General features: G+C 33.8%; 2 protein-coding genes across 6 annotated transcripts in view; one reads left to right on the top strand and one right to left on the bottom strand.

Annotated features, from left to right (window-relative positions):
- Nucleotides 1–1,139: 1,139 nt before the first annotated feature.
- LOC145631707 (protein FAR1-RELATED SEQUENCE 5-like) lies at nt 1,140–1,873 on the bottom strand. The gene is made up of 2 exons (XM_081683867.1): nt 1,725–1,873; nt 1,140–1,497 (listed from the first exon to the last, which is right to left on the bottom strand). Exons 1-2 carry the CDS (start codon nt 1,871–1,873, stop codon nt 1,140–1,142), a joined length of 507 nt encoding a protein of 168 aa, XP_081539993.1.
- Nucleotides 1,874–4,269: 2,396 nt separating this feature from the next.
- LOC145555594 (DExH-box ATP-dependent RNA helicase DExH7, chloroplastic-like) overlaps nt 4,270–20,611 on the top strand; it is a 56,062-nt gene continuing 39,720 nt past the window's right edge. For all 5 annotated transcript variants that reach the window (XR_014091519.1, XM_081617364.1, XM_081617349.1 and 2 more), the window contains exons 1-9: nt 4,270–4,627; nt 5,744–5,843; nt 6,380–6,570; nt 9,000–9,053; nt 9,661–9,805; nt 9,889–10,235; nt 10,730–10,948; nt 19,869–19,980; nt 20,057–20,233. Coding sequence is in view for 4 of the 5 variants with exons in the window: in XM_081617364.1 (XP_081473490.1) it covers nt 4,343–4,627; nt 5,744–5,843; nt 6,380–6,570; nt 9,000–9,053; nt 9,661–9,805; nt 9,889–10,235; nt 10,730–10,948; nt 19,869–19,980; nt 20,057–20,233 (1,630 nt within the window). In the remaining variant the exon portion in view is untranslated. The remainder of the gene's footprint in view (nt 4,628–5,743; nt 5,844–6,379; nt 6,571–8,999; nt 9,054–9,660; nt 9,806–9,888; nt 10,236–10,729; nt 10,949–19,868; nt 19,981–20,056; nt 20,234–20,611) is intronic.

Here is a 20,611-nt window from a genome sequence, read left to right as displayed (position 1 = left end):
AGGGAAATGCACAAATTTGGTTGCATGCTCAAATTTTTCATCATTAGTATTCATTTCCAAATTTTATCCATTATCTCTCTAACAATGATGTTATGATATTTAATTATTATTATATATATATATATATATATATATATATAATAATTAAATATCATAACATATATATATATATATATATATATATATATATATATATATTTTAATGTTAACAATGTCACCAAATGTTTAACCTAGTTATATAAATGGCTTTCTCACAAACCTAGTGGGCCTATAATTAAGCGTAACTTTTATCCCTCAATCAATGCTCCTATATAAAGGAGTGTTGTACAGGCTCCCTCACCACCAGCCATCTAAACAAACTAGTAACAAAATGCCTTCCTCCTCGAAAGCTGATGTCATTTCCCAAGGTGATAGTGAGAACATGAGTGACGACGCTGCATCTCCGACCAAACCAAAGGAGAAGACAAATGGTCTTTCTCCCAGTCAGGAAGATAAGGGCAAAATGAAAAAAGGGTTAACTGAGAGTGTAGACAAGGGAAAGGCGGTTGCCCTCCCCCCTTTTGATGCCTTACCCCCAGTTGTTGGTAAGGGAAAACGCAAGTCGCTTGCCTTTAAAGGAGATAAGGGCAAGGGAAAGGTTGAAGAAGGGATCTGCAACCATAAGAAAGGAAAAGGGGTAATGCCAGCCAAAAAGGTGAGAACGTCAGCCCGAAAGAAAAGAAAGTTGGAGTCGAAGAATGCTTCTTTAAGCATGTCTGCTGGGGTGCATCCTTACTATCGAAAACATAAGATGAATCCTTGTGTGGAAAGAAAGGTGCTGGCTCATCTGAGGACTTTTTTGGCAAGGGGAATAATGAATCCTCCGACAGTAACTCCTCCAGCTGCAATGAAGATGAATCTGAAGGAAAAACCACCATGGGAGAGTCCTCCAATGCAGGCCTTAAAAATGATCACTTCCTCGCTTTCACCTTCTGGTACAATCCAAACCCTATCATCAATTACATAATGAATCGTATTATCATCAATGACACTAACCTCGCCATCATAACAGTACATCATTCGGGTAAGTTCTCTTTGAATTTCCTAAAACTTAGCATCGGTGTATAACTTCTGAAACAATTTTTCATGTTTGAAACCCCTCACAAGGCGTCTGATGAATTGGTAGCCTTCGCATCTGCTTCATTCTCATCTGTAACCCTCTTCTTCATTGCCCTTGTGTAACGTAGAGGGAATTCACACAACCTAGTTTTCCGATTAACAAACCCATCAAAGAAATTGTTTATGCTCTCCACTCGTTGCGTGGTTTTCATCCCCGCCCAGAAATACTCTCGCATAAAGGCCGGAATCCACATATGTCTCTCCTTAAACAAGCCATCCAACCACTCATTCTTCTCCAACTTGTAATTTTTAATGCACTCGTGCCACCTTCTTTCAAACTCCTCAACAGTAAAACTCTCATATATTATGGCCTTCAAGGGGCTCTTGAACTCTTTGTACCTATTGTGACATAATACACTCAAACATGAAGTTTTCAATAAAAAAATTTGATAGTGTGGTAATTGCAACATATACATATGTAAAGCACTTCAAATACAAAATGAATACAAGACTCACAACCACACACAGAGTTACATGCATCATCGGAAACATATATAAGAATAAAGTAAATCAAAACTCAAAACAACCACAAACAATGACATTAAAGTATTAACCGGGGCACTTACTTGTCGCACTTTCCTAGTTTGTCACCAAACTTCCTGACAATATGCCATATACACCAACGATACCTGGAGCTGGGAATTGTTTCTACCAAGGCCTTTCTCATGGAGGCTGCTTGATCAGTCAGAATAGCGAGTGGAGGTCTGTTGCCCATGGAAGCAAGCCACTGTCGGAAAACCTAAGCGTATGTCTCCGCATCTTCTCGTGAAACTAGTGCGCAACCCAACAGGATGGATTGCCCGTGATGATTCACACCCACGAAATTCGCAAATGGAAGTTCGTATCGATTTGTTAAATAGGTAGCGTCAAAGCAGACTACATCCCCAAAGTACTCGTATGTGACAGACCATTACGAACTTTGGAAACAGGTACACCCTCTTCATAAAAATTTATCAAAGTCTTTCTCACATTTGAGGTGTAGTTCTTCATCCTATATTCTTTAACTAACACTGCATTACTGGGCTTTTGGTCATGACTGTGCTCATTAAAAACCTTCCTTAACTCCCACTCCCCATCTTCATTCACCCCGGCATATATCATAACGGGGCAGTAACATTTCTTTGACTTCCTCTTGCCTTGGGCATGCTCTTGCACTCCTATGACTCCATTAACATTTCCTCCACACCCTTCAACATCCATCGCCTTTGCCCTCTTTTTCGCCTCCCTTTGAGCCCTCATGTTAGGGGCACCCCAACACTCACACCTCCATGTTATGCACTTACGCTCATTGGTAACTTTAGATTTCGTCCCTTGCACCCTCGTAACCCCAAACCCCTCCTGCTCACCATACTTTTTGTAATAAATCTCTATATCCTCCCATGTTCTGAAGACCATGCCAACTTTAGGGTATTCAACTACAGGGCCTAGACTACTCTTATTAGTTGATACTACTGTCTCTATAGTCTGCATTGTATGAATGGGAGAACGGTATTCAACAACTTTAGCATATTGTTCTTCGCGGATTGGGGACATTGGAGGCAAAAGATCAATACCATCCATGTCATCTGCATAGTCAGACCAACACCCCTCACCACCCACGTTATCACATTCAGAAACCATAGCATCACAATCGCCATCCATAATATAAAAAATGGTCACCAGTTAATACCTAGTTATAACATTACATGTAGCACAACATTAATATTATACATTAATTAATACTGCTGAATATACCTAGTAAACCAACGATTTTAAAATTACATTACATTTACAGAATATAAATAGTAATCCATTTTCCAACTATTATTGAAATCACATTAACTACAATATGCTAACTTAAATTGATCCATTCTTAAATGAAATCGGCCTAAGGCGTGATCTTACAAAAGCTATTTTTAAACATTTAAACAATCGATGGATTTCGCACTATTGAACATCACTCCCCTCAATTGAAGCTAATATGTCCACAACAAATCACAGAATTAAACCATTTAAATTAACATTATCCACCTCATTTTCGCACAGTTAAGCCAGTACACAGAATAATTTAGCTTGACTTCCCTCACACCCGGAAGTTCACTAGTCCGAGTAAAGCTAAATCGTCAAAATCAAATCCCACAAACCTTAAGGTCTAAAACATTACTATAATAAACTAGTTTTAAACAGCAACATAACAAGTACCAACAATGAAGAACACCCATTGCACGAATCGACGAGATAAATTACCTCAATTTGATTCCGGAATTTTAATGGCCTACTCGATCGATCTACCTGTTAATGTTGATTTTCATTTGCTTTCTCCTTCATTGATCAATTTCGAGCTCTATCCATTATTCTCTCTCTTCTCTCTTCTGACAAAAGTTACTCAATTTACTTTCTTTGTCATGGTAAAAAGTTAACGCTCATTTTGACGATCCTTTTTTTTCCGTTTCAAAGGTCGTTAACTCCGCGTCCAAGCCAAAACTCCAGAAGGCATATTTGCACATGGGCTTTTTTAATCAATTGTTTGCGCATTTCAAGGTAAACTGTTTACGATGCTGCCATTTGATTTATGAAAATTGTTTATCACTTTGAGTAACCGGGGCTCCCTAAAAAAAAAACTATTGTAATAATTTAAGGTAAAAAATAATATAAATATAAAAATATGATGTCATTAATTAATTTATTTATAAATATCACTAGGTTAGAACCCGTGTGATGTATGATTTAAATAAAACCTATTTTTAATTTGTACATTTTAATAATAATCGCTATTATATATGAACATAAATAAGAATTACGTACATTTTGTTACTTAAAATCTTTTATTTTCATCAAAACTATGATATAGTATCTGTTCGACGTCATCTAATTCATATTTAAATGTAGGAGATTATTTATTAGTGTGTTATTAAAAATTGTTTCAACTTCCTACGATAAATTGATACTCATAGGTTTTAGTTGTAAGATAGAAGCTTCTAATATTTAAATTTCAAAAATGATACGTAGTAAATAGGATAACACTACCAAAAAAAAAAAAAAAAAAAAATAACATCATCATTGCATTTAGGCGGAAAATTTTTTATTAAGAGAATGACATGTGATGTAGGGTCAACACAGGAAAAAATCAAGTGAAAGACGGAATGTGAGCTTTAGTTGTTTTGAACAAAATACGCAGCCAGCCCCCTCCCTTGCGAAGGGGAAAATGGCTCCAAAGAAGAAACAACAGCAGCAGCAGCAAAAGAATGATTCTTCAACATCAGCAGGAGGCCCAAAGCTGCAGTTATCGGCGGAGAATGAGCAGAGGTTGCGCCGCTTGTTGCTCAACAATAGCAGCGACGCTGCCACCGTCCGCCCGACGTTCGAAGAATCACAGTCGTCTTCTCTCTCCAAAGCACAGAAAACCAAGAAGCTCAAATCAATTTACGAGAATCTCTCTTGCGAAGGATTCTTTGATGATCAGATTGAACTTGTTCTCTCTTCGCTTAAGGTAGTTTATTTAATTTTTTTTTTATTATTTATTTTTTTATCACTATTATTTTAGTTGTTCAATTTGATTTAGCATGCCAATTTTTGTTTAGAAGTCGAATTAGTGTAATTGTTTGGTTTTTAATTAGTTTTGTATCTATGATGAATTGGATTTTGATGTAAATTGTATTTGATTGTTTGATCTTGAGAGGCTGAGATGGAGTACATATTACATTGTTATTGATTGTTAATTTATCATAGTGATGAAGGAAACAACTTACAATGCTTTATTTAAGAACTACTTTGAAGTAAAAAATTAGTCAGCATACTCGAATTAAAGGGTTATTTATTTATTTTTTATTTTTTATTTTTTTAATTTTATTTTTTTTTTATTTTAATTTTATTTTTTTTGAGGCAATTAATTAAATTATTATTATTATTATTATTATTATTATTATTATTATTATTATTATTATTATTATTATTATTTAATAATATAACTTCATGGAAGATTACTTATTATTATTATTTTTTGGATTCGTGTTTTAATGATTAATATTTGTATGATATTGTTTGAAAAAAATTCATTGTGAGGTGGAGAAACTGAGCTAAATATGAAGGATATGTATCATTTTTCTGAAATTTTTTTCCCTTCAAGCAAACGAAGCCTAGTGAACTTCATTTGGCTAAAAGCCGTTTTTTTCAGTATTTAACATGATTATAATTTTTTTTATAGCTTGGAGAATCACAAAATTACTGCAATCATTTTTTTTTCCTCTGTGAGGCAAGACCAAATCTGTGACCTTGCTGTTAATAAATTTGAAGTCTTTAGACCACAATGTTACCAATGAGTTTTATGTTGCCTTGCTTTCTCTGTTAATATTACCCTTTGCTACATGTACGTCATAAGCGTGGAATATGATGAATATGACCTTATCCATTTCAAATGATTGTGAACTACGTGTGGACAATATGAAGAATGTATAGGAGGCATTATAGTATGTTTGATGTAGTTGTTTAATGCATGCACTTGCTAGTGCTAACTTTGCTTATACTTCCCTTTCAAATGCTGTATTAAAAAGTGTTCCTTTTAAAGTTGCCAATTAAGTTTGTTCTGCTTTGATTTTGACCTTTGTAGGATGGTGCAACTTTTGAAGTTGCGTTGGACTGGTTATGCTTAAATTTATCCCGGACTGAACTACCTGTAAAATTCCGTGATGGATTATCCATGCATGCAGGTGGCTAACTTAAACAACATTCACATCATGATGTTTACAAAATACTGTTCTAAATACCGTATAACATGTTTATAGTGTGGAAACCCTGAATTAGTGTTCGAATTTGGGAAATTTTGTCAACAACTACCAATTAAAGCATGTGTTTTGAAAACAACTACCTATTAAATTTTTTTAAAAGAATTACCACAAAGTTGTAAAAAGTTTACGTTGCACTACTACTCTAACAATTTTGGCTAAAATTTTCCGCATTTGAGTCTCACTTTTTATCACGTTTTATCTTTATGAAGGGTAATTTAGTCAATTTAGATGGTGATTTTACGGGGTAAAGGTAAAAAGTGGAACCTACATGCCAAATATTCTAAATGAAATTATTAGAGTGGTAGTGCTACTTTAACTTTTTACAATTTTGTAGTAGTTCTTTTAAAAGAAATTTTTAATAGGTAGTTGTTTTCAAAACACGCGCTTTAATTGGTAGTTCTTGATAAAATTTTCTCGAATTTGAAATATATATAATATCTTTGTCTACCTTGTTTTAGGAGGGTCGATAGGTGTGGTGTCTACTGCACAAGAAAATTGGAATCCCCCAGCTGATACAACAACAAGGTCTGATGATGAAGTGCATAGATTTTCTGTCATAACTAGAGGCCGTCACGATGATGACTCCTTAGCTTTATATGAGCCATCTCAAGCTGATTGGATTCGTCAATACATGGAAAAAGAGGAAGAGGTATATTGTTGCCATCCTTTTTGTATATTTGTCATTTTAAAATCTGGGAGTATAAAGAAATGTAGTGAAAAGACCACGCTGCCCCTAATTCAACTCTTTATTTTAATATGATAAGCTCCACTTGGCTTGAAACATAATAGGTTTTCTAAAATAGCATAAAAAACCGGAAATTTTTATATGTTTTTGTTTTAAAAATTATTATTGTGCTTGTGAATTCTTTGGAGTTTATACAATTGTTAACATTCTCTCTCTCTGAACCAATTGTACCTGTATATTTTTCACATAATCACAACTGTAATGATCTCCTAATTTCCCTTGATTGAGGAAGTCAAGTGTATGCAACCTGATTTTGCAATGCCTTACTTTTTCTTCTCCACAAATTGAAGTTTCTTTACTAAAAGAGCAATTTTAGTTTGATTTTTCTGTATTTTTTTAATTCCCTTCCCGTTTTTGCTCTCTTAAAACATTTATTTGCTAGGCTAAGGTTCTGAAGTGGGTAAAAGCTTTTGTCTTAGTTACTAGTTTGGGGAACAGGCACCAAGGGCTTTCCAAATAACACTATTCCCAAATTACTTTGTAATTCTATTTATTTGTCTCTTGGTGGGGACTCTTTGTCCTCTTGTACTTTGTGGTTAGTTTATTTGTAGTTAAAGTATAACATTTTTCGTATCAAAATATTTGTTTGTTTTGATATAGTTTATTTGGTTTGGTTGGTATACATTTCATGAACCCTCCTATATTTGAGGTCATTTACAATATATATCGGTTAGAAAGGTGAAAGGTTTCCGTTGAAGACAAATGGTAAGAATGTTCATGGTTGAGAATTTTCTTCAGCTACTTTGTCAAAGCGAGTGGTGTATTTAGCTTTCTTTCATGCTAATGGAGTATTAAGTGTTGTGTCTGGCCTGTCAATTGGTTGGTCAGTTGAGTTAGGGTAAAGTTATCTCGGGTTACGGGTTATTTTGGGCCGGGTTATGCGTTGAAACATAAAAGACCCTAACCCAAAGTTTTGGTTCGAGTTAATCCATTGGGTTCATATTATTTAATTTTTTCGCCTGATATTATAAAATTTAGACATTTCAAACATTGTTTGCGCCTTATTATTTCAATTGTTAAGCAACAAAGGCTGTCAATTTCCAACTTTTAAGCAACTTTTCTTGGATTAACGCCGGTTGTGCAACTCTTCATTTTGGAGTCATTTCTGGCAACCGAGGAAGTCCAGTTAGAGATGAGTAAGACTGAAAGAAATGGGAGGCGATTAACTTCAATAGTATAAAATAAGATTTGCATTTTCCTGTTTAAGTTACTGCTTACTTTATATTTATACAAAAAAAAGCCTTGTAACCCAACGGGTAACCTAGCCCCAACTCGTTTTGATTTGCTTTTGTGCAGGTTAAATGTGTTCAGGTTAAAATGGGTTTCAGGTTGATAAGATGTGTTCAAAATCCAAAAAATGGTTCGGCTTTTTGGGTTGGGTCAATCTTTGACATATTTAGTTCCGTCCCTTTATTTTCTTTAATTTTGGTCAACTTCTGGTCTATTGCTTGCTTCATCTTTCTTGTGATTGGTACTTTTTCTTGCCTAAGGTAAAACTTTCTGTTATTCTTGTTATGTATATATATATATATATATATATATATATATATATATATATATATATATATATATATTGTATGTGGACGTTTATGAGCATTATATTGATTGGGGTTCAAAGTTGGAGGGAATAATTGTTGACAAGATGAGAAATGGTGATAAAGATGACAGATTAGGGAGTGCTTAAAGAGTACTAAGAGAGTGGATTTCAAGGAAGATGGGAAGATGTTGGTGGTGTTGGGAGCACAAACTATTTTGGTTTTACCATTTCCTAATAAAAATCAGGAAAACACTTCCTTTTTAATTCCCTTTTGTAGTTGGGCTATTGGTAGATGCCTAAATATTTGGAGGATTCAAGCTTTGGTAGGCACCCCTTGTTATTTGTCGATGAATGTAAGGTAATTTTATGAATATCATGTGGTAATCTATGTAGAAGATGGGCCAGTAAAACGTAAATGGCCTCACGTTGCAGGTTTAGCTGGGAAGATGTTGGTGGTGTTGGGAGCACAAACTATTTTGGTTTTACCATTTCCTAATAAAAATCAGGAAAACACTTCCTTTTTAATTCCCTTTTGTAGTTGGGCTATTGGTAGATGCCTAAATATTTGGAGGATTCAAGCTTTGGTAGGCACCCCTTGTTATTTGTCGATGAATGTAAGGTAATTTTATGAATATCATGTGGTAATCTATGTAGAAGATGGGCCAGTAAAACGTAAATGGCCTCACGTTGCAGGTTTAGCTGGGCAAAAAACTTTTAATATATTAGTAATGAGTTAAGGATCAATAGTTATCCATTTTTTTTTCTTGCATCTGAATGTTTTTAATTGCTTTTGCAGATAGAAACCGAGAATTGGGAAGATATGCTGTCAGATGAAGATTCTTGCAAAAAGGTATTAACATTGTTTTGCCATCATCTAAAGTTCTATACTTTAGTAGTTAAGGCTGATAAGGAGAGCTTCATTATCTTTTATACGGCCTTTGTTCCTCTAGTATCGTAACATAGTGGAAGTGCATAAGATTTTAGGTAGTGGGAAAAAAGGAAGAAAGATAAAGGCAAATTACAAACTTGTTTATGTGATTGCAAGCATTAATTAAAGTAACAACTAGCAAGGGTGACCTGGGTGTTTGCAGTGCAAAAATAGATACTCGTTCTCCTAAATGTATGTTGCAATTTTGTGAAACTTCCTATAGGGGTAAATGTTGCAATATTATAAGAACCGAGGAAATGTCTAGGATTGTTGTTATGTCATTGTTGTTATTTTTTTTTTTATTTTTATTTTAAATACAGAAATTAAACATCCCATGCAATGGAAGAGAATTATAACTCTTTTTGTTTAGATATCTAGTTGTGAAGTGTGATGCATTTGAATATGATTAAAATTTATTTCTGACTAGCATTAGCAGTAGTTACTAACTTACTAATGCTTTGTAAAATGATGGCAATAACGTTGTACTTACTAATGCTTTCAAAAATGATGACAACAATGTCTGTTACAGGAACCTAGGTCATATGATACAATTATTGAGGAGTACCAATCCGCACATTTGGAAGCTTTTGTTGCTAAGGAGAAAAAGGACAAAAAAAGCCAAGAAGCAGCTAGCAATAAAATCCGCCTGCTGAAGCAGGAGATTTCTGATTTAGGTTGATCTTGATTATATGAAATTCCTGTCAGGGTTTTTAGACAAGTATGATTCAATCTAAGAAGACTTGTATTTTTGAACCAGGGGAATTGAATATGTTTATGTCTGATATTGCTAAAATGGAGGCACCTTGTTCTGTATACAACATGGAGGGCAATTCTAATATAGAAGCAATGGCTGATTCATTAATTGATAAAGTGGGGATGGAGCATTGCTCCAAGGATGAGGCAACGGTACAAAACGTTCCTTTTGACGAGGTGGTACCTCTACAAGAGGAATCAGAAGATATTGAGCTTTGCAACATTTTCATGGAAGGTGACTCAAGTAATGCGGCCTTAACTCCTGAAGTCGTGATGAAACAAAACAAAGCAAGAACAAGAGGATTACCAACTAGTAAAGACTTGGAAAAATTGGAGGGCATCTGGAAAAAGGTACTTTGACAACAGATATTGTTCTTTAGGCTTCAGCTCATCATGCTCATGGTTATTTCCTGGTTTGTTACTTTTGATGTAATGCTTTTTTTCTTCTTCAAGTATGACTTTGCTGGACTGCAATTCCATTTGTATCTGCCTTTCTTCTGATAGTAAATGTTCTTTTGTCTAACATTAATAATGTAACAGAGGTTATCACAGTATTAATTTAATCTACTTCCTGACTTAAGAAAGTGAAAAGGAAAATCAAGTAAAGTACAGATTAATACAGTGCTGATTTTTCTGCTAAGTACATTGTACAGCAAGATATAGGAGAAAGAAAGAGTAGGAAACATTTACTTGTAGTGTTAATCTTTGATTCACTTATAAATTTCAATGCATAATAAAATATTTATCTTCGTTATATTTCAGTGCGTCCTCTAAATCTTGTGTTTTTCATTACAGCTGTATCACCTGTATGATTGTTATATGACTATATAATCTACATATTACAGGGTGATCCACCTAGGATTCCTAAAGCTGTTCTTCATCAATTGTGCCAAAGATCAGGTTGGGACCCTCCAAAATTTGACAAATTGGGTAAAAAAGGAAGTGGTTTTAATTATAGTGTTAGTGTTTTGCGTAAATCTACTGGGAGGGGTAAGAGCCGAAAAGCTGGTGGTTTGATCACACTGCAGCTCCCTGGACAAAATGAAACTTTTGAATCTGCTGAGGTACTGACTTTAGTCCCTTTTTCAAGTCTGTGACTGCATAATATATTTGACGATCACAATGAAGAGCAAGCTCCTTATTATTGTATGATATGTGTTTTATAGACCATCATCTTTATTCAGTTTTCTTCAATGCACTTTTGAGTGTGGACCTTCTTGTTAGGATCATATACTTGCTACCTACTTTGGCATTGAGAATTTGATAAAGCAGGATGTTTTGGACTTTGCATTTTTCTTATCCTTAAGTAGTTTTGGGTGTTTTCTTCCATATTGGTGTACCTCTAGATTGACTTATGTTGGCCATAGGAAATAAAGGGGAGGAAGACTCTTAAAAGTGGCTTGTTGACTCTTTTGGGTAAATTGACCACATTGGTATAAAAGTTAGCAAGTTAGCGACACATTGATATAAAAATTATTACCGACCATAAATTGGTAAAAAAGTTATCAAGTTGTTGGTATAAAAGTTAGGAAAAATTGTCACCATTAATCCCAAATTTACCTCATTTGCCAATATTAATCCCAACTTCAATTTATTCCCTATCACTCCCAACTTTATACCCTATTAATTTTATCACCCCAATTGACTTGAAACCAGTTGAAGACTTAATCCTCGCTGACTTAGGATTACTTGCACACATGTCGCAACCTGATTGGTTAAAAAGTAAAAAAAAAAAAAAAAATCACACCTAGCCAACATCCTCTCGGAGCGCCGGCCACCGCACTGCTTGGCCATGTGTCGTTGCTGCCCCGGCCACCGCCCATGCACGTATGACTATTTGCAAAACTTACCCAGCCTTAAACGGTAGTTTTCCCACCCAAAACAACCGCTTCCCTCAAAAACGGCCACTAAATTGGCCACAAACGGCTTAAATCGCGGGCTGAATGGTTGATTTCAACCCTAAACCGGCCGATTTCGTTGCGGTTTGCCAATGGTTTCGAATGTTAGGGTTATGGTTTGGAATTTAGGGGTTAGGATTTGGGGGATTTTGGCTGGTTTACGTAGTAATCGAAGAGGAAAGGGGAAGTGGTCGGAAGCACCGGCACCGGCGCTCGGGGGGAAAGGGGTTTGTAACACCCCAATAATTCTCCCTTTTTAAACCACTTACTTTAAATAAAAATAGAGGAGAACCATTGGCATGTTACCGCCACGTGTTAAAACGTTAAGGCTTTATCAAAGTATTGCAGCGGAAATCCAACTTAAATCTTAAAATAATATAATTTAGAAAACCAATAAGTCAAAGCTTACAAATTGGAACCATAAAGACCCTTATTTAAAAACCAATAATCAAAATCCCAAAACATAATTAGAATAGTAAAACATAAATAAGTTTAACACAAAGAACGAATACTCTCAATCACACCAATCCCTTGACAATGCGTATGTCAAATCCCCGAACTTCACATCATCAAGGTGCAATACTGCTCCCCAATAATACAAGTGTAATAATTGGATCATCACAGGGTCATTGAAAGGCGAAGGCCATGACCAAAAGAAACACACAAAAGCACGCAATCAGCAAAGCTGAGTACATACAAGCTACAACGTACCAAACCTAGCATGCTCAACTTATTAAAGTAAATAAACATACAACACGAATTCATTAATCAAGACTCCACACTTAAACAATTCAATCGACTCAACATACTTGCTAATCAATTCCAAACACTTGACTCTTTATATTTAATTTAATTAATTTAATTTGGAGTAAGCAATAGACGAGGTTGTCCAATCCACCAAATCATTTTGGTCCCAAATGACCATTTAAAATAAAAGTTTAGTGCGATGCAAGAATGGGCGCGACTCCATTCTCACAAAGTTAGTCTAGGATCCCATCTAACTTTCATTGTAAAATAAAAATGTAAATACCAAAAGAGAAGAGGACATGTTGATCAAACAAGCCTCGGAAAGCCACGGGCTACCACCGTGTACCCCAACCCATAATTGTCAATACTCTAGAAGTGCACGCTTTCCAGAGTTTTATTGCTCATCCATGTTTCACTTTACGTGATTACAATTTTAATTAATAGTCGACTCAATCAAATAGACCATACATAAAAATCATACATCAATTTACTTTTAATCTTTTTTAGGACAATGGTGATCACATCACAAGTTGACCTTTAATTCCATTAAACTTCCAAATTATTCAAAATTGTTGAACATAGTCAACCCACCTAGCCATTTCGGCTTAATCCACCTTTACTCAACATACTAACAATTCATGATTGAGTAATAAAATAAATAACAACCTTGTGGAATAATTAATAAATTCATTCCACTTAAACCATTCAGTTTCAATCCTTTAATAATCCAAATGTGGTTAACAAACCGATCCAATAAAAATATGCTTGTATCAACATTCCATACAAATAATTAATCCAATATAATTCAACATGTTTGCATCCATAATTCCATACAAACATAATCAATTCACCAAAACATGTTTCATAAACATAAGCAAATGAATTAATTAAATGTATAACCAAACAATTTTCATCCAAGTGTTCTCTAATCATGAAACTAAGTTCTTTTCTTTGGTACCTAAACATGATACTACTTACAACGAAGTAGACATGTACGTACCTCGTGTAAACAATTCGGTTGGCCACTTAAAAACTAGAAATCACCTTCAATAAACTCCTCTCCTAAACCAAACAATAACATCTCAATCAATACCCAATCAATCAAATTTACAGCAACACTAACTTACTTTAAAACAAATCAAACAACACTTTAAAACCCTCCCTTTAGTTAAAATTAAAGGCTTATATATAGTTCTTTAAATTTTCTTCATAAAAACCTTAAAATACACTCTTATAAATGAAATTACAACAAGTTTAAAGTTTAATAAAAATCTTAAAATTATTTAAAAACCTCTAATAATCTCCATTTTTAATGGGTGATTAAACCCTCTTTATAAAACATCAAAAGTAGTACTTAGGAACTTTTTCCCGCACTTAAAACTTCAATAAAAAAATATATTTATGCTTAATTAAATTTAAACATAATTAATTTTATTAATCAAACTCAAAGATAATATTTTAAGTATAAAAAAACTTCGTTAAAATCAAAAACTGCCCGAAAATCATATTTAGAGGCTGAATTTGGCCACGAGAGGGTGGTGTTCACTACCAAAGGTAGTGAGTCTTTCTTAACAGATTGTTTCCACATGGAAAACACTACTTTTTTCAGAATCGGATGAGTTCAGAACCTGATCGGGATTAAAACGGGATTAATATTAATGAACGGAAATCTTAAAATTAAAACACGAATTTAAGTGTTCAAAACAATCTGGAATTAAGTTAAACTAATTAGTACTTATAATCACCAAAATTTCAAAACATCATTACTATAAAAGCCCTAAATCAATTGTTCATAAAAACCCTAAAATCATGATTTTCAATAATTAAAAACCATAGGTTATAAAATTTACAAAATCTGAAAATTATGACACTTATAAAATCTGAAATTATAAAGTTTAATCATCAAAATACAATTTGATACTAATTAAATTAATTTCAAACAATAAAATCAAAACCCATAAATCAATAATTATAATTACATAAATTAATAAAACAAAGGAGAAAGAAAATAAGACTAACCTTTTGTGTGGGGAATTTTTTTTTGGGGATTCATGGGGTATTTATAGGAGAGAATTGTAGGGTAAATAAGAAGATTGAGCCTCATAAAAATAATGGGTCGATTAAGTAAACAAATGGGTTAGGCTTGTGTGATTGGACATAAATTGTAGAATAAAGGTGCATAAAATAATTTGTTCAAATAAATTTCGACCCAGATTAATAATTTGAAACTTTTGAAATTAAATTATGAAAAATAACAAATAAATATTATAAATAAAATAAATTTTCATTTATAAAATATTTAAAAATATGGGGGATTACAGGGTTGGGCTGGTCGTGGTGGTAACGGGTATTGTTGATAGAATTGTAGCCGGTTTATTGAGTACGCGAAGTGCGTAGGGAAGAGGAGGTGGCAGGGACGCGACAATACGGAGGTGGGAGAAGGGGAGGTAGTGCTGCCGGCGTCATGGATGACTGGTTGGTTGCAGGTGGCCGTGGTGGGAACCATAGAGGGCAGAGAGGGAAGGGGGAGGAGGGAGGAGAGAAAAGGTTTTTTTTTATTTTATTAATTTAATTTAATTTATTTTTTTAACTTTATTTATTTATTTTAATTTTAATTTTTATTTTTTAAGCCAATCATACGCTGACATGTGTCTTGTAAACTGTAATATTAGGTTGGATGACCGGTTAGAGGTGATAAAATTTAATAGGGTATAAAGTTGAGAGTGATAGGGATTAAACTGAAGTTGGGATTTATATTGGCGGATGAGGCAAAGTTGGGATTAATGGTGACAATTTTTCTTAAAAGTTAACTTTTAAACCATTTTTTTCTTAACGCATCACTTTAATTTTATTTTAGTTTAACTTTTTCAATATTGTGTGAAATACTTCATTTGTCCATGTCCATACACCTAAGATTATCGAAATATAATAACAAAAAAAAATTATACGAGTAAACGTTTTAAAATCTCAAAATTGGTAGGAAAGAGAAATTCCTTGGATTTAATGTCTCAAATCATGTTGAAAATGACGTGTATTTTCTAATTTTTTAAGAAAATGGAAGCAATTTTATTTATACACTATTAGCTCGATGTAATTCCAAACTTATAATTCGTATGCATGATCTTGAATTTTCCTCTATTATTCTTTGTTTTTTTTTTCCTTCCTTTTTTTTAATTCTTTGGCCTTTTGTTTTTTCAATAGAGTCCAAGAAATATTCAATAAATATTTAAAGAAGAGTAAAGAAAAACATTTAAGAATAATGATGTGTACAATATGCGCTTATTCCGGATAGATAGTGTAAAGGGTTAAATGTCGCCACTCACCAACTTTTATACCAATATGTCTCACTTTTGATAGTTCAGCTCAAAATAATCACATCCTTTACACCGGAATATTTCAAGCATTACCCCAAACTTAAACCCCATTCTGATCATACACTTAAGCATGGTTGCTTTTTATGGGAAGGAAGCTAGAGCAAAAGAGTGCCAACAAGTTTTAGGAACTTGTAAACTGTTCACAGAGTGAAAGTTACACCCCAGATCGTTAACTCAAATAGGTTTGGAACCAAGAGTGGAAGTTCAGAGATGAATATACAAATCCAATCTAAAAGAGAAAGAACCCGCCATAATAATAGACCTCTACTTTAATATTCTCGTATTCATGTGCGCTTTCTGACTAACATGCAATCATTAGGTTTACCCTTTTATCTATGTTGGTTAAATATTAGCGCACAAACAAATCTATTATTGGCGATCACTTGAATTATAATCATATTAGCCATAAACAAGATTATTAATTATCTTATTAAGCGTTATTACAAATACAAATTCCCTTTAAACATGCATAAAAGGTGTGATCAAGCAATAATAGTAAATAAACTCATGCAACATAATAATCATAAAAATAATAATCATAATAATAATCATCAAAATGATAATAACAATCATGTTAAAAACAAAGCGTAATAATAGCAAGATCCTAGGCATGATACTAACAAGATTAATAACAAAACCTAGCATGTCACTAAACAATAAAAATCAAAGCTTTAGCCTTAACATGACACTAACATGCTATTAGGAAAAAAAAATAGGAAGCATCACAGAAATCACAATTGATATAAGGAACTTATTCTTTACCCTAAACATCATACTAAGAAAAGCATCCTAACATGATACGAGGAAAAACATCCTAACATGGTACTAGGAATCTAAATAACAACATAAACATGATTTCTATATCATAATGTCAATAAAACAATTAAATCACTTACTCGGATGCCTCGTATCTCTTTCTAATTACAAAATACACCCGTTAGTAACTTCAAGGAAAATATAAAATCAAACAATTAAATTAGGGCTTGTTTGACATTGTTTTTTGTTTTCAGTTTTCAGTTTTTTTGAAAACAAAAAACCAAAAACAAGAAACAAGAAAAATGTATTTTCACTTTTCTGTTGTCAGTTTTCAAAATTAGCATGATTTTAATAAGTTTGACTAATTTTTTATTCATTATATGACATATATCATACACTTTTAAAATACAAAAAACCAAAAAACTGAAAACCGTAACAATGCCAAACGAACCCCTTAAATAATTGAAATAGAGATTTAGGACCAAACCTCAGAAATATCAAACCTTTCACGTCTAGGGCGAAGGCAACTTCGAATTTGGCTAGGTGTGTGTCTAGATCTTGTGAATGCGGAATGTTGTTTGTAAAAAGCTAATTTAGAAAGAGAGAGAGAGAATCAAGAAATTCTGGATGAGAGTTGGTGAATAAAAACGGAAGTCTAAGGACGCTATTTATAATGAAATAGTCCGGATTTGACAAAAAGAATCAGAGTTCGAAAAGGAATAAAACACGCCTCTGTCGCCAACAACAGCTATATTTTTCCACACGTTTTCTATTTTTTGATAAAATTAAGTCGTAAAAGTCCGTACGAGGGATAAAATCGTAATTTTACATAAAACACTTCTTTTATTCCAAATAAAACTAAAAAAACTTAATTATCAATCCTAATCCCATTAGGATTCAAAAGAACCTTGTAGAAGATTCTAGAAGACTATAATCAATCCTAATTGCATTAGGAATGATAATTCATAATAGGCCCTCCTCTAGATCATTGGGCCGCATATAAAGGTCAAACCGGGCCCAGTTTAGTAACTTGGCCATAACTTCCACATTATTCATCGGAATTGGGCTTATAATATATCGTTGGAAAGCTCTTTTCGAGTCCAATCCAACTACACTATTATTGGACCCTTGTTATGGACCAAATTCAACTGGATTGACTATTTTCATAAAATAGAGTAGATTTTCGAAAACAGAAAGAGAGATTTTTAGTAAAAACCAACCGCAACACTAGACTTTTCACACTTTCACCTCGTTCGATAATCAAATGACATGAAAGGTATGCATCACTGGGTTTGGTTTTGGGGAGACACATTTGGGTGTCTACACACCCATTTCTCATTTTTTTTTTTTTTTTCCTTTAATTTCTCTCGTCCCACCTCAGCACCCTCTTCCATGGCAACACACCTCTCCTTAATAACAACCTTGATGACCATCACATCACCACCCCAAGATCGGGGAAGGGGAATGTTAATTATTTATTTTTATTGTTTTTCAATTGTAAAAAAGACCAATTAGAATGTGACACATTGCAAAGTAGATAGGGGTAAAAGTGGGATTGTTTTGAGCAAAATTGCTAAAGGTGGGATTGTTTTGAGCAAAATTGCTAAAGGTGGGATTAGTTTTAGTCTTTTCAATTTTTTCTAAAAAAAATTGGAATAGTACGAGAATGGGCTAACAGAAGACCATGACGAAGTGTGATGATCTTTTCAGTAAAAAGATATAAGCTCCATTGGCTATATGGTTCCCCAAATGATCCCTAATAACTATTCTTGCAGCATTATGAACAAAAAATTTGTCAAAATTAAGTTTACAATAACCAGTAGGAGGGGGAGACTAGCTGACAAAACTTGAATGTATAGCCTTGGGGGGGAGAGGAGGGGGGGGGGGGGGGGGAGAACTGTAGGGTACACCAGGTTACATTAATTGTACTTTACATCAGTCAGTTGAGGGTAACTTTTAACCAGTTTGGGATAACTTTAAACCTGGTTTAGGGTAACTATAATATGTTATAATCTTTTACTCCGTATTATAACTTGGAAGGTTTTTTCTTAAGGATAAAATTTATAATAGGTAATATGGTTATTTTGATGCATTAGAAATAATTTTTACTGTGCAAATTTCTTGCAAAGAGAGTAATATTATATGTAAGACATAGCTAACTTTTATCTTATATCATGGTTACTGTTGAGCATATTAGGGTAATTGTACCTTTGGTGTACAATATTTACACCCAATTTTTTAAGAGTTTGTGTGGGGAAAATAGGAGTCAAAGTAGATCTAGAATCCATAGAATTGAGAAGGGACATACCGACATAGGTTGCCATTTCTTACATGCAGAAAAACTTCTGATGCGTCTATTAATTAAATTGATGTTACTATTTTTAAATATGATATTAATTCTAGTTTTCCATGTACTCCATAAAAAGAGTACTATATTAGAAATATTGCAAACTGAACTAATTTTCAAAGTGCCAAAAAACTCAGTTAAAGAGTGGTGGAGGTTATTGAAACCTACCCAATCAGTAGCATAAGTAGAGTTCCAGAGATCAGAGTAGAAGGGAAACTGAGAAACAAGTGCTATTGTGCTTAAACATGGGATTTACTGAAAGGACAAATGTTGGAAATGTCAAGCTGACGATAAGATACAACTCGCCCTTGAATTTTCTTAACGACATGACTTTGTGTTACTACTGCTTGGTCTGTTTAAATATGAATCAGTCTTCAATGGATCTATAAGTATAGTGAGTTATCACAAACCTATATAAGTAATAAGCAACCAAACAATAAGGCCAGGAGGGGTTCAAATTTATCGTGCCAGGGGGGGGGGGGGGTGTGGGGCCGTGGGGGTTTTACATTTATCATAAGTGTTTTGTGAAGAGTGAAGATATGTTCATCTACAAGTAATTTGCTAAAGATTTGGATGACAATAATCTTATTAAAAGTACATAGTATGTATATTAATCGTTATTACCTGTAAAGCAATATTTCATCATAAAGGGTTTATAGTTTTGGACTAGATACTTTACATGGCACACCTTGAGCTTTTTGAAAAAGTCTCCTATATGTACTTGCATTCTTGACATTAGATTTATTGTGTTTTATGCCTAATCTTTGTAGTAAAGTAGTAAACAAAATTCGGATTCAATCATCAGAGAACTCAACTAGTGTATGACTTGAGCAGTGTCTCTTTTATTGTTTTATTGTTCCAGGAAGCGCAGAATAGAGTAGCTGCTTTTTCCCTTTGCCGCTTGTTTCCTGATATACCTGTTCGGTTTCTGATTACAGAGCCATATGCTTCGCTGGTTGTAAAATGGGAGGAAGGTAAGTGTTGTGAATTTGGAATGCACTGATGATAGTTCTATGCGTCATTATATTTCTCAAAAGCTTGTGCTATCAGGGGATTTGTCAGACGTGATTGAAGACTCTATGGAAGATCGAAGGGCTGGTTTTGTGGAATCATTGTTAAATGCGGATTCTTCAGTAGGAATTAGTTCAGCCGATGTTTGTGATAATTCCAATCAGAACAAGGTTTCTGATATGTTTGATGAACAATTTGCTGCTGCAAGTCTTCAGAGTATGTGAACTTTTATGTTTAATTGGTAGCCACTCTGATTAATTTGCATTATTGTTGATGCTCATTACAAGATTAAAAATAGCTTCAGATGATGTATTTAAAAATTTAAGCAGCAGAACCCAAGCCATTCTCAAAACTCTACAAACGCAAGCCATGAGAAAGAAAATGTATAGTGTAGGTCTATAGAAGCTGTAGGGAGTCTACTAGAAGCAGCGTCTTGTATATCCCATGGTAAAAGTCAATTTTACAAATCATCTTGAGTTAATGAAATACAAGAATTTATGTTTAAAAGGTGCTTTGAGAAAGCATAAACAACTAAATCCAAATTTAACTCATATTGGGTAAAGGTTCTTGGACTGAATTCCACTTATATGCTTG

This window comes from Chenopodium album, chromosome 1 (genome assembly GCF_948465745.1).
Source record: "Chenopodium album chromosome 1, dcCheAlbu1.1, whole genome shotgun sequence".
NCBI lineage: Eukaryota > Viridiplantae > Streptophyta > Magnoliopsida > Caryophyllales > Amaranthaceae > Chenopodium > Chenopodium album.
This window is presented reverse-complemented; position numbering and strand designations above follow the sequence as displayed.

Excerpts from the sequence above, each read along its gene's own strand:
- LOC145631707 (XM_081683867.1), bottom strand. The coding sequence starts at position 1,873 with ATGGGCAACAGACCTCCACTCGCTATTCTGACTGATCAAGCAGCCTCC. Across the intron at positions 1,498-1,724 it reads AAACTAGGAAAGTGCGACAA|GTACAAAGAGTTCAAGAGCC; the intron begins GTAAGTGCCCCG and ends ATGTCACAATAG.